The 15054-nt window shown below is 34.3% G+C and overlaps 1 protein-coding gene across 2 annotated transcripts; it reads left to right on the plus strand.

The window, feature by feature from the left end:
* The first annotated feature begins 691 nt into the window (after positions 1–691).
* On the plus strand, positions 692–14779 carry LOC130809338 (alpha-1,4 glucan phosphorylase L-2 isozyme, chloroplastic/amyloplastic-like). Of its 2 annotated transcripts, none has more exons than XM_057675067.1 (15): positions 692–1126; positions 3262–3497; positions 3690–3791; positions 4252–4428; positions 5125–5400; positions 5773–6044; positions 6327–6444; positions 6550–6993; positions 7099–7251; positions 9546–9674; positions 10660–10896; positions 11744–11820; positions 12376–12562; positions 12992–13192; positions 14413–14779. In XM_057675067.1, exons 1-15 carry the CDS (start codon positions 889–891, stop codon positions 14527–14529), a joined length of 2964 nt encoding a protein of 987 aa, XP_057531050.1. In that variant the 5' UTR covers positions 692–888; the 3' UTR covers positions 14530–14779. The 2 variants fall into 2 exon arrangements, with proteins under 2 accessions (XP_057531050.1, XP_057531049.1); XM_057675066.1 differs by having other exon boundaries at positions 742–1126; positions 3268–3497.
* The last annotated feature ends 275 nt before the right edge of the window (positions 14780–15054 follow it).

Raw genomic sequence — 15054 nt, forward strand, 5'->3', positions numbered from 1 at the left:
TTTGGGAACAATTACCTAGAATAATCTAACATTTTCATTTTCATGATTTTCCTAAAATAATCGCATCTATTAATTAATGAATAATTCCAACTTTAGGAGGTATTTGCCTAACTTGGGTAACCCAATAACCTGCTATAGTAGATAATTTACCAAAATAGCAAACTAAAAATTAAATTTAAAATTAGAGAAAAATTTTAAAAATTTAAATAAAAAATTCTGAATAATGAAAAAAAATCATAAAACTATTAAAAACTTTTTTGAACATTTTTTTTGACATTTTATTTTAATTATCTTTTTTTTTAAAATAAAACTGACTATAGCAAGTCATCCGATTACTGGATTTACTCTAGAAAAATACCCCTCAAAGTTAGGATTATTCATGGTGATCAATATGTGGGGATTATTATAGGAAAATCATGAATAAATTAGATTATTTTAAGTAATTTTTCGTAAAATTTGTTACATATTATTTTAGCAATAATTTACGCTTTTTTTTAATTCTCAACTATATATTTAAATATATTTTTCATCTCATTATAGGTTTCTCTCCCTTTTCCATAAATTACATTTTTATTATCTATTTTTATAATTTGCAATAATAACCGTTAATTCTGGTTCCCGCTATCAGAATCACAAAAAAGTTATACTAACTCACAGCAGTTGTCGTAAAACGTCAAACCCCAGCACAGGTACCGTCAGTATTTAGCAATATACAAAACGACGAAATAATAACAAAAATGTGCTGATATTTTCTTCCATCTACTCTTTCTTCTTCTATTTAGTGGCTACTCACTCTCCAGAATCCCTTCTCATTCTCCCTTTTTCTCTTTCCTTTCTTGGCGATTTCAAGAACCTCTACGAAAGAGAAAGAGAAAGAGAAAGAGAAAGATGAAAGTTTCGTCAATGGCGGTTAACTCTACTCAATTTCCGACTCGATGTTCATCAATTTCTACTTCAATTTCGACTCCAGTTATCTCTGATTTGAGTTTCAAGTTAAAGAATGTTAATCCGTTGTTTCTCAATCTCCGAAATTCACCGTCATTGAAGCATTCGTCTAGAAGGAGTTTGAGTGTTACAAATACTGTCAGCGATCAGAAATTGCAGGATGCTGTTACTGACGACAAAAGTATGCCTCTATATTTCTCTTCTTTTTTTTTTCTTTTTGAGTTTTTGACAATTAATCTTGCTATTTTCTTATTTGTTATCTGGTTTTGAGGATTGGATGAGCATGAGACATTGTTGCAAATGATGGATTTTGGTCGCTTAAAAGGACCTTTCACTCTTTTCCTTTTCCTGTTGATAATGTACTGTATATTGATAGCCATAAATCACTAAACAGGAGTGAATGAAGGAAAATGATCTTTGCAGAGGAAGATTTTTAAATAGTCGCTGCCGAGTTCTGTCCAATTGGATTAAGGCATTGCCACATTGGCATTATTGTTGTTTCGTGTCCTGAATCTTTGTTTGCATCTTGATCTTGAATGGAGTCTATAGATGTTGTGTGAGAGCGGAAGCAAAGATCGAAAAACAATAAAGAAAACAATAAAGATTCAACCAAACAACAAGAAAATCACACCAAGATTTAACGCGGTTCAATATTAATGTGATAGCTATATCCACCGGCATCGAGAATAAATAATTTCACTGAATCTTTAAGAATCAAAGATTTCTCACTTGATGCTCACTCTTTTCTCTATTGTGTTCTAGCATGCATAAAACATAATACAAAATAATAAAGGGGTTTATAGTAACTAGATTTAATAGCCCATTACCTATAAAACCATGGCACAAACTAAGGAGAAAAGAAACCATCAAAAGCAACATGGCATCATGGGAGCCAAAAATAGCCATCATAACCGCATGGAAAAACAGCCAAACCGCACGTCTAGCACGAAGCTCGCAACCCGTTCTTGATTCATCTTCAGCCCGATCTTAAACTCGGTTCGAGTCAAAAAATCCCAACGATAGAGAAACCTTGTTTTCTTAACATACAAAATTAAGGTTCTAATAGGTGGTGATTGACTGATTGTAGTGGCTATTGCTAGAGTTGTGATCTTACTCTTTTGTTTCAAATAATTGTCACATTGAGAAACAAATCACAATCTATTACTACTCGTACAAATATCTAAGAGTTTTTTAGACATCTATATAGTATGCCTAATTCTAGATGGATGGAGTGGAGATATGTGGGAGTTTGATGTTGCAATAAGGCAAGGAAGCAGTTTGTCAAAGGTTTGTTCAATCTTTGAAGTTTCTAATTCTGGTTTTATTGAGATATAAAATTGGGTTGTAACTTTTTTTGTGGCTCATTGGTGTTGCTGTTGGTCCTTATTGTACATTGTTGAGATGATCGTTGTTGTTGTTGTGATATTATTTCCATCATAAGCTCTTTAGTCTATGCTCACTTGCTGGAGTTTATCAATAAGCAGATGTCATAATGGGTTAATGATGGATTAAGAGCTTTGCGTGTCTGGTCTTTACAACATCTTCATCGTGTTATAATATCAAACATCACTTTCTTTGTATTTATTCAAATATAGTTTTGTGCCTCCTTTGATTCATCTAGTTTAGCTTTAGAGTTTTAACAAATTTATCCATCTACCAGCCGTCGACAATAAAACCTATTAAGTGCTTCCATTTTTGTCTTTTTTGTTGATAGAATCAAACACCGTAAAGTGATGTGGACTTGTAGTTTCCTTTTTCACATGTGAAGCTTCTAGAAACATGCGTGTCCCTAATCCTAACGTTTATGGCAATTTTGCTTGCTATCAGCTCTAGCCAGTCTCATCAACGAATTTGCTATTGAATTGATGTGGACTTCTAGTTTCCTTTTTCACATGTGAAGCTTCTAGAAACATGCGCGTCCCTAATCCTAACATTTATGGCAATTTTGCTTGCTATCAGCTCTAGCCAGTCTCAGATTAGTTACGATTCAAAGTCTAGCATGAATCTTCAATAATTTGTATTTTGATTTATGTTATTGGTGATATAAATTGCTGCTCTTCACATGAGTTCAGTTGTTTTAATGACTGGTTTGTTGGTTTCAACATAGAAATTTGGTTACTCTTTTTGAATGGTGATTTTAGCATTGTGCTTATTATACATGTTGGTAGTGTTCTTTCACCCTCTCACTTCACCAGTAGTATATTAATGGTAACATAGGACTTAAGAAATTAGAAGTGGTCAATCTTTTTGCAAAGCAGTGCTTGCTTGTTTTTTCTCTGTTGGTTTTTAATTTTGGATTCTATGCTTCTTAATTAGTTACAGGTCCTGATAATTCTTATGCTCCGGATTCCGATTCAATTGCATCCAGCATTAAATATCACGCAGAGTTCACTCCATCCTTTTCTCCTGCACGTCTGGATCTTCCCAAGGCATTCTTTGCCACTGCAGAAAGTGTCCGTGATATGCTTATCATCAATTGGAATGCAACTTATGAATATTATCAAAAGGCAAATGTCAAGCAAGCGTATTATTTGTCTATGGAATTCCTACAGGTTCATTTTCTTCTCTTGTGCAATGAAAATATTTCACAGCCTATTTTGTCTGTTACAATGTTATCGAAGAATATGCATATATGTCTGTTTGACTTTTCTTTCATTTTTCAACTTTAGACAAGGGAGTTTCCAACTGTAATTTATTTAAGTAGTTGAGAATATATATCTTTAACTTCTAATTTTGTTTTGTAGGGCCGAGCTCTATTGAATGCAATTGGAAATCTTGAGCTATCCGGTGCTTATGCAGAGGCTTTGAGAAAGCTTGGTCATACCCTAGAAGCTACTGCTGAGCAGGTTTCTTCATGTTCATTGTTCTGGAACAGTCTTTGCTGTAGATTTCTTCATCTTTTCAAGCTGCAAGAGTTTTATAATTCCATTTGTTTTAAAACCTCCACGTTTCAAATTTTCTTGTTTGATACAAACAAAGGCAATGTTGTGTTTCATCTCTTCTCTCTCGCTCTTGGCACAGAGTTGTTCACTGGAAAAAAATCTTATTTAAATAAAAATTATCAAATAGTAATGATAAGAAATAAGAATGGTATGCTACCTTGACTCACATATGTGGGATATGTATAGGACAATGGAAAATGTCTGGCTTTATAGTAACACTTCCATATTTGTTAATAAAACTGATGCCAAACAATTCTTTTAGAATAAAACACCTAGTTGAACTTTTCAATGTTTGAGATCCATGATTCTTTATGGAAATAATTTCTTTTTTGGAGTTACCAAGGTGTCTATGAATAACCCACAGGAACCTGATCCTGCATTAGGAAATGGGGGACTTGGACGACTAGCGTCTTGCTTTCTGGATTCCCTGGCTACGCTAGATTACCCAGCATGGGGCTATGGCCTCAGATACAAGTATGGACTGTTTAAGCAATATATTACAAAAGATGGCCAGGAGGAAGTTGCTGAAAACTGGCTTGAGGTATTGAATGATTCCTTATAGTCATCTCTATCTCATTGTTTACAATTTAACTAATCATTGTTTCAGCTGGATTTCATGGATGGCATGCCATGAGTTTGTGAATGCATGACTGTCGTAAATTTAGGACTGCCAAAAGCTGACCCAACTGGCTTACTGGGCTTGAACATAACCTGAAATTTGTTGATTTGGGTTGAGAGTTTTGACCTAATTAACAAATGGGCTGACCCATTGTCATGGGGTTATTTAAGGTCAAAATTTTAAACCTAAAATGAACTTGAATAACCCATTTAATTAAACAAGTTAATTTTGAGCCAGGTCAATCAATATAACATGACTTTAATTCATTTGAATTGTTCCTAATTTTTGTAGTACATATAAAATATACTAACTCATAAGCCAAAAGCTTTAAATTGAGGCCTATTAAATAAATATATAGAGAATATTAAAAACCTAAAATGGAAATATAAAACTCTAAACGGGTTAAGTGGATTGAAATAAGATTGACCCGATCGATTAGGTCAGAGTTATGATTTTCAACCCGATTAACTAAATGGTCTAGGTTTTGGTTAAGGGTTTTTTATTCGTTTTTATATATGACCCAAACAAAAACTTGACCTCCTGACTGTTCGACATGCCTAGTCATAATGCTATTTCTTTTTTTTATGTAGTTTCTGACAGTTTAGCATTTCCTTTCAGATGGGTAATCCCTGGGAAATTGTAAGAAATGACGTCTCCTACCCAGTGAAATTCTATGGAAAAGTCATCACCATGGCAGATGGGAAAAAAGAATGGGTAGGGGGAGAAGACATAAAAGCTGTTGCCTATGATGTTCCCATTCCAGGATATAAGACTAAAACAACAATTAATCTTCGGTTATGGTCTACAAAGGTTTCATCACAATCCTTTGATCTACGTGCTTTTAATTCTGGCGAGCATGAAAAAGCATATGAGGCAATGACAAACGCAGAGAAGGTTTGTACAGTTTCCTATGTCCTGTTGATACTTGATGGCCATCCATAGGTTTGTTTACTAAATAATGGTTAATGAAGGAGAAAGCAGCAGCGTATTGACATTGATGCTTTTTTTTATTTTTATTTTTACCATATCTTAACCGATAAAATATAGATTTACAGATACTGATGTGTGCTTTTAGACAGCATGATTGCAATCTAGAACTTATTTATTTATTTAGCTGGGTTTCTATAAGATACTGTGTGCTGTTTCAGTCTTTCAGACCAAGAATTACATTTAGAAATAGTTCTATGTTTTTGATCCTATTTACAATAATAAAAAGCCTGTCAACTTGTGAGAAATGATTTTGTCTGGTGATTTATCAATAAGCAGATATGTTACATTCTTTACCCTGGTGATGAAACACTGGAGGGAAAGACACTTCGACTGAAGCAGCAATACACATTGTGCTCTGCTTCCCTTCAAGATATTATTGCACACTTTGAGAAGAGATCAGGAGACCTTGTGAATTGGGGAGATTTTCCTGGAAAGGTCGCAGTGCAGATGAATGACACACATCCAACACTCTGCATCCCGGAGCTCATAAGAATATTGATGGATGTCAAGGGTTTGAGCTGGGATGAAGCATGGAGTATAACACAGAAGTAAGTCTTTCTGTGCTCTTATTCTGTTTGTTTTTTTTGGTTGCATGGTGTTCATTTTTTTAGGCATAGCAGATTACATAATTGTTCATTCTTACTGATGAAAACCAATACTCCACATACGAAAAAGGGTGATATAAAAGGGTGACATGATGGTGGATGAGAAGGGAATTATGATGCACAGGCCACAGGCCATCCTTTTTCAGACTTTACTCTTGTTTTTGTTAGTAACTATTCACCTTAATCAGTAGTAACAAATGCACACTTCTTACAATTTTCCTACAGAGCTGTTGCATATACAAACCACACGGTTTTGCCCGAGGCATTAGAGAAATGGAGCTTGGAGCTTATTGAGAAACTGCTCCCTCGACATGTTGAAATTATAAAATTAATTGATGAGGAGGTAATTGGAAAAGCATTATCAAGATGCCATTTATTCTCTACTTCTATTGCATCATTTAATGTAATGGAATGTAATCCTTACCTTTTTTTACCCTTTTTTCACCAGCTGAGTAAAACCATAATAGATGAATATGGTACTGATGATCTTGACTTGTTGCAACAAAAGCTGCAACAGATGAGAATTATAGATAATATTGAATTACCTGCTTCTGTATTGGAATTGCTTGTCAAACCCCAAAATGGCTCCATTGTAATTCCAACTACTACTCCAACTCCATCTTCAACAAAAGAAGTTGAAGCCGTTAACAAAGATGAACTTGTAGAAGTCTACGAATCTTCTGAAGCAGTTGAAGAGCCTTTAGATAAGACAGATGAATCTAAAGTTTTATCTGTTCAAAAGAAAATACAGTCTACATTTGAGCCAGATCCAAAGCGACCAAAGGTCATTCGCATGGCTAACCTCTGTGTAGTTGGTGGACATGCAGTCAATGGCGTTGCTGAAATACATAGTGAGATTGTCAAAGCTGATGTTTTTAATGACTTTTATGAGGTAAATATATGAATAAAGCAGTTATCTGCATGTTTGGATATATAAATGCAGAAAACCCACTGACTTAATCATTGTTTTTGTTTTCTTTCTTTCTTTTTTTTGCAGTTGTGGCCTGAGAAATTTCAGAATAAAACTAATGGTGTTACTCCTCGAAGATGGATACGCTTTTGTAATCCGGCTCTAAGTAAAATTATAACCAAGTGGACTGGATCAGGTGACTGGGTTTTGAAAACTGAAAAGCTCGCAGAACTGAAGAAGGTATATGCACATATCTCCATCATGATGAGTAGATTTTTTTGGGAAGCAAAATAGGACTTATTCAATAACGACTCCATCTTGTAGCACAAAGTATTTTAATCTAATGGCTAGTATGGGCACAAATAATTGACCCAAATAATCTACTTTCTCCTCTTTGTTCTTTGGGATTCAAAAATCAAACAATGATTTAATGATTCCCTAATTTGTCTCAAATCTCCACATCCATTACCTTTCTTCATGTCAAGCTCTTGGTTTTGCAACCATGTTAGCTTCAAGAAAGTGGAACCAAGTAGTGAAGCATACATTTTTATCCACTTTATTTATTGCTTAGCTGTAATAGCCGTTCCAAATCATGTAACATTCTAGGCCCTTAGATATAGCCAAGAGAATATGTCAAATTCCTTGGGTCAATCTTGCAAAAGAAGTGGGGGTATCCAACAAGATGTGACTTAATTGATGAAGTGTTGGTGGCAAAAATGAAGAGTGGCAACTATGATATTATGTGATTGAGGTGTGCCCTTAAAGCTTACGGGTAAGTTTTAGTGCAGATATAAAAGCCGAGAAGAATTGAAAAAAAGAGGAAAGTACATAAGAGAGTTCACCTTGTCCTGAAATGAGAAAAAAAAACTAGATTTCAGGGTCATTGACCCAAGCAGAAATGAGAACCGAAAGATCTAAGGATTCCAATCTCATTGTTTAACTACATTCTGACGCCTTAGTGATTATGGTACATATTGAAAATTTAAATATCTATAGGATGTTGGTTGAAGACGAAAGTTTGGTTGATATTTGTATCCATCCACATCTAATCAGATTAACATATATTGTAAGTATCTGCAACCAATTGATTCTTCAATTGTGAGAATCACAAATGATTAATGCCGAAGGATCTATCATTCATCCGGTAAGAATTGGAAATGGAAATGGCGCGATGCAAAGAACAAATTCTTGGTGTGGATGTTTTGTCTGTATAAAGTGCAATATGAGGTAAGACTGATAGAGCAGGAATCCATATTAGATTTAACCTTGGTATAAACATCGATGATAGAGCAGGAATCCATATTAGATTTAACCTTGGTATAAACATCGATGATAGAGCAGGCATCCATATTTAATTCAACCAAGAAGAAGAGATCTGCAAGTGAAGCACTTTCCATTTGGGGATAAAGATACAAACCAGAAGTAAAAATGTTCAGTGGAAGAATTCGAGACTAGACCCTAAGATAGATTCCAGACCTTACCAGGATTTGACATTTTTGATAGAGCTTACTGAGGACAATGTCAGCAGAACTTTGAAAATCGAGAATGGAATGAAACCCAATTGAGGATGAACATGATCTAATTTCTACGCGAGCATGCTATATGTTTATCTTTTCGGCAGACAAAATGCTAGGGATATATCTGCTCATAGTGTTTCACCTTCTTAATGTGGATTCATCCATCAAACTTGCAAGGCTAATGATGAGAAGTTATTTGCAAGGAACCCAACTATTATTGACATCTTGAAATCTTTCACTATCCGACAGAGCTTATCCCTCTGCCTAGAATATTACACTATAGGATAGATCTTATCATCTGTAAGAACTAGAACCCAAAAGTGTCGCATCTAATTATCCTGGTCAAGAGTCGTGACACTTCTTCAAAATTTATTCTCTATCACCTTTTCAAATACCTCTACTCACTCATGTCCAACTTTAGAGCAGCGAAAGGATTCCTTGAGGAACTGTAATGCCAAATGTTATTGTACCATTGCTTAGAAATGGTATCATAATCAGGTGTAAGGTCATGAGTTTTGGAAGGACATTGCTTATGGGATCCAAATCCTTGGGACTTGGCCACTGATTATTTTTTTACATGTCCAATAATTTTATCATGTCATTGTAAACGCTAATCAATACTCATCATGCAAATCTACAAGTGTGCAACTTACGTTGCAAGATAAAATTCAAAGATTGTCAATCCCAAGGATAAAAAAATAGAAACTAATAACATGTTCCTCTAATGTCTAGACTCTAGCATCGTATGTAAGTTTGTAGATTTACTAACCTAATTTTCACACATCTGCTGACCCATTTATTTAAAAGTCTGTTTAGGGCCTATTTTTTCATATTAACTTCTTTATTAGCCTTAATTGGCTGCTTGGTCAAATTTTTTGATCGATCTGTTGGCTAGCATGCTGCATTCTTTATGATTTTTGATGCAAAAACAATGACTTTGCATCACGTCCTGTATATGTGGATCAGATGTCTGGAAGAATGGATACTAGCTTCACTATTGAATTATATTCTTTGTAGTTTGCTAATAACATGGAACTTCAATCTGAATGGAGGGAAGCAAAGAGGATCAACAAATTGAAGGTTGCAGCTTATATAAAAGAAAAAACTGGATATGTTGTTAGTCCAGATGCCATGTTTGATGTGCAGGTCAGTTCTGAATTCTGATGGAATGTATTTAGTCATTATATCATTCTATGCTTAATTTGTCCTGCTTTTCTCTCTTCAATAGTAGTGTAGAAAATGATATATGCGTTAGTATTATTGACTGTCTTGTATATACGAGGGTGAAGGCACACTGGAACTAGCCCGGCCCCCTGGTCTAAACACACGACCTATTGTATTTTTAACCCGGTCCCCCTATTAGTTTATAATATATATGATATAAAGATTGATTAAACATCATAAAATAAACTAAATTTAGTGGTCATAGTAGAAATGTACTTAAGGTATGACTTCTTGTCTTGAATTATTGATTTTTTCCATTTAAAAATGAAACGTTAGAATTATTACTTTTTTTCAAGAAACTATTTTGTTAGTAGATTGGTCATTCAACTATATTTTTTATTTTGCTAGTTCCTCATTTATATTTTCCTCTTTACATTAAATTTTTGGCTCCGCCCCTTTATCATCTTATTGAATCCTATTTATTACATATCTGTTAGAAAGTAACTTCCCTATATAATACATTGCAGCAAGCCAGTAATGTTATGGATTTGGATTTGGTGTATTTTTATTGTTTAATTTTTAACCTATCCCTCACCACCTTCCTGCATGCAAGCGTAAAAGCACACATTCTCACACACCCTTTAAAAGAGAAGAAATGAAGTGATAAGAAAAAACAACAATGTCAGAGCCTTAATCCCAAAAGATAGGGGTTGGCTACGAAAGGGATAAGAAGAAGGAAAAAAGTTTTATTATTGATTACAATTACATGTGTGTCTGATACTCTCGACTGGAATTTAGGTAGTTTTATTATTATATACTTAAAACACACTCCGATCAATTATTAGAACGATACCAAAAAGCAACGATCTTGTAATTTTGTACTGATCAAAAAGGTCCTCAGCGGTCAGCTGCATGTTTTATCGTAAAAATATTCATTTTCGAGATTGTAATTGAGTTGATTAATCAGGTGAAACGTATACATGAATACAAGCGTCAATTGTTAAACATTTTGGGTATTGTTCACCGTTATAAGAAGATGAAGGAAATGACTCCTGAGGAAAGGGCTGCAAGATATGTGCCTCGAGTGTGCATTTTTGGAGGCAAAGCATTTGCCACATATGTCCAAGCCAAGAGGATTGTGAAATTCATCACAGATGTAGCAGCCACTGTAAATAATGATCCAGACGTTGGTGATCTTTTGAAGGTACATCTCACTAGTGAGCTCATTTATTTTAAAAGCACATAGTTATTGGTCACTAAGCGTAAACATAATTTTTATAATCACTAGTTTTGTAAGTTTATAATTTTAGTGAACATGTAATATAAGGTCTTAATTGGTCAAACCGTTATCTGCTTTGTCATCCATGAAGGTACCCAAGTTGACTTGCATATTTTTTATGACTAGTATGAAATTAATAGGGCTAATTAATGTGTATACGTTTTTCTTTTTTCTTGTTTTTGTTCTGAGGTATGATATGGTCCTCGCTTGTGGAATTAAGGTTCAAGTGTTGAACTACAAATGGCCTTTCTTCCCTTGAGTTTCGTTAGAGTTATTGGGTATTGTTAATGTTTGATGATCTTTGTCTACTGGCACTGGCAGTGTGTATGCATACATGGTTTTTTTTTATAATAATCTATCTATTTCTTAGTCTTTGCTTGTAGAATTATAGGTGAAAAAAGAAGGCTATTCACTCTTATCAATTTGTTATATTTCCATATTTGGAAGTGATCCCATCACTTTTTTGATTTTCATCCACACTACCATCCAAATAATTCATTCATTATATCTTATTCTCCCAACAAACCAACCATACCATAAAAATAATAAATGTGCTACATTGTAGCAAATTCACTAGGACAAAGGATTATTGGGTAATATTGATGGTCGATTTGGTATGTGATCAACTTGATGGCGTAATAGTTCTCAACTTTCCATCAACTTGGGTGCATTATGTCAACTATATTTTTGACCTGATAAGTATGCTTTACATTTTTTCTTCACTCGCTCTCCAGACTCTAATTGTCCTAAGTCCGCTTCCCTTTCAAACTAGGTTGTGTTTGTCCCTGATTACAATGTTAGCGTTGCTGAAGTGCTTATTCCTGGCAGTGAGCTATCTCAGCATATAAGGTAATTAATTTGAATTCATTTATTCAAGTAATCTATGTTGCGCGAGTTCTATTTATTTTGTGTACTTGATTCTTGCACACAATATAACACTTGCAATCTTGCATACTTTTTCTTTTTTTTTTTTTAGTCACCATTGGATGGGAGCTCCAAAGGATTCATGACTCATGTCTTTGTCATTACTTGCATCTCTCCCTCAAAGGAGTAATACATTATTCCAAGACTCACAAATGATGATGTATAATACAAGCTTATCCACGAATTAGTTTGGGAGATACCTAAAGATAACTCATTTGTAACTAATACAAAAATACAACGTACTTGTGACATTAGATCTTGTGTATTATCATGGTAAATTTAAAATAATAATTTCTTTGATTCAATAGACAGCAGACAAGATTGCCAGAGCTTTTTCCTCTTGAAAAGTTTGATATACAGGGTGACAAATTTAAACCTCCTTTACTTCCAAGGGACCTATAATAATAATATTTTTTTCTTTGCCCAATGTTCCTCTGTCCTGTAAATTCTGTTTGAAATCTGTTTACGTGTATTGTTCAGCACTGCTGGAATGGAGGCCAGTGGAACAAGTAATATGAAGTTTGCAATGAATGGATGTCTGTTGATTGGTACTCTTGATGGAGCTAATGTTGAAATAAGGGAGGAAGTTGGAGAGGATAACTTTTTTCTTTTTGGCGTTCAAGCTCATGAAGTTTCTGGCTTAAGGAAAGAAAGAGCCCAGGGGATGGTAAGTAATACTTCACATATAGCATCTAGCATATACTAGTTCATTTTTTTTTTAAATTTCCATTCAACAACATTCGATTACAATACTCAATTATCGCAATGTCACTAATTGGCTTGTATTTGGCAAGAGTTTTGAGGGTTGATGAGCACAACTTTCCTTTTGTAATAACAGAGGTTGTTTTCGATTAACCCTTGATAGCAAACATCATCTTCAAGTTCATACAATTGAGCAATTTTACTTTAGTCCATTATAATAGGAATTCAAAGAACGATGATTTCTTTGCCCCATCAAATGTTGAGTTCAAGCTATTCGGTATCTGAGTAATCAATTCTCTCACTGAAAGGAAAGACAAATTGATCACTTTATATTCCTTTTAGGCACAAGGAGAAGAACCATTAACAAGTAAGTGATATATTTCTTATTTTGCAGTTTGTGCCTGATCCACGGTTCGAAGAAGTGAAGAAATATGTCAGAAGTGGGGTATTTGGTAGCAACAATTATGATGAATTGATGGGCTCACTTGAAGGAAACGAAGGCTATGGCCGCGCTGATTATTTCCTTGTTGGGCAGGACTTTCCTAGCTACATAGAGTGCCAGGAGAAGGTTGACGAGGCGTACCGTGATCAGAAAGTAAGTTTCTTCTACTATGAAACTTTAAATGCGTGTAGAACATCTTTTCTAAATGAATCTTTTCATAGTTTGTAGATGCTTGATTTCAATGACTATAAAAAACCCAGTTACTAACTTACTATGAAACAGTGTCACCTGTCTGACACAAGTTTTAAAATAAGATGTCTCCCTATAACAGCATTAAAAAAGCTACAGATTTTTTTTTTTACTCTTATCCTGATTTGTAAGATCTGCTGGCTACAGAGCTTCAAGAGTTCTTCCTTAATAATAATCCTAATGTCCCTTTAATTTTCTCCAAGCAAAAAAGCTCTCGCATCTGCAAAAGCGAGGAGAAAACTAAAGGGATGGAGATCGACAACATCAAACATGTGATTTAGCTATCCATACTTGTTTATTAGATTAAAAAATGAATAGTAGTCTATTGTTTTTCAATAACTCTGCTCGGACTGCTCTAAACCATGGGAATATAACAATATATACCTCTTATATATCTTGTCATTGAAAGATCTTGGGAGACATTGTATGATTTTGTAAGCATGGCTAGGTTTCCCATAAATGTTTTGTTCCTTTTAAGAGGCATATAAAAGTCAAGTCTAAGGTGCTTAAGGTAGCTTTGGTGGTATACTGGTACTTTGGACAAGGATAGTGGCATCTCAAATGTTTGTGATGTACTTCTATGACCTTTACGTTATGTAGTTATAGTCATATCTTATTGTATTGGATTTGGTTCATGTAGCCGACCCCATATTTTGGGATTATGGCTTTGGTATCTGCATATTTTATCGTATTTTAGAATATTTGGAAGTCTTTCTTAATGTAGTCATGATCAATGATTGGATTTTCTAGTTTTATAGGAGTACTAAATTAAGTGGTGTTGAAAAGATGGATTAGACACTAGTATTATAAGGAGTTGTTAAATTTTGTCATATAAATTACTGGTGCTTGGAACCTGGTATTTTTGGATGGAAGGATTCTGCACCTGGATGGCTTTATAGTATGTATTGAGATGGTATCTATAATCAGGGTGGTATGAGTGCTTCAGTACTTGGCATGTCCAAGTTTGAGAAAATTTTTCACTGATAGTTTGATACTGCTTTTAGTACTCCACAATATCTGTAACTATGTGTGCTTCGAAAATGCATCAATATAACTTATAAATGTTTCATGTTATCTCAATTCTCAAATCAATTGTTCTAAATTTATGAATTCTTTGGGAGCAGAAATGGACCAGAATGTCAATCTTGAACACAGCTGGTTCGTACAAGTTCAGCAGTGACAGAACTATTCATCAGTATGCTAGAGACATTTGGGGCATTGAACCTGCTATTCTACCGTAGACATCTTCATTTTCTTCGATTCCGGTGAAATCCCTTGCTTACTGTACCGCTGCTATTTCTTGCGCTGTATGCATGTGTAGAGTTCATATTCTTGCTCTTGTAGATAATATCTCTGGGAAAATGTATTTTAGTCGTAAATTTAGGAACATAAATGGTATTCAGAATTAAAACGATAAGTAAAAATGTAGAACAGTTTTAATAAATGGAACAAGTCCATCAAGGTTGTATTCAACTTGAAAATATTCTCTTACATGAATAAATATGTCATAAGATGCTTATATCTTAGAATACTCTAGTTTAACCTTATTAGAAAATGTCAAGAGATTGTAGTCTGTAGAAAACATTCTGGAAGAAGAAATGAGTTGAAATTTGAAAACATGCAAATGAAGCAAAGCACAAAAATGCCTTTTTAGTCACACCTCACACGTATGAATTTCATAATTTTGGCTTACAATCAAGTTTAAAGTTAAAAACCCACGTTGCCCTTTATGAAAAAGGCATATGTATAAATCCTTTATTTAATTT

Source organism: Amaranthus tricolor, chromosome 3 (genome assembly GCF_026212465.1).
Source record: "Amaranthus tricolor cultivar Red isolate AtriRed21 chromosome 3, ASM2621246v1, whole genome shotgun sequence".
Taxonomy (NCBI): Eukaryota; Viridiplantae; Streptophyta; class Magnoliopsida; order Caryophyllales; family Amaranthaceae; genus Amaranthus; species Amaranthus tricolor.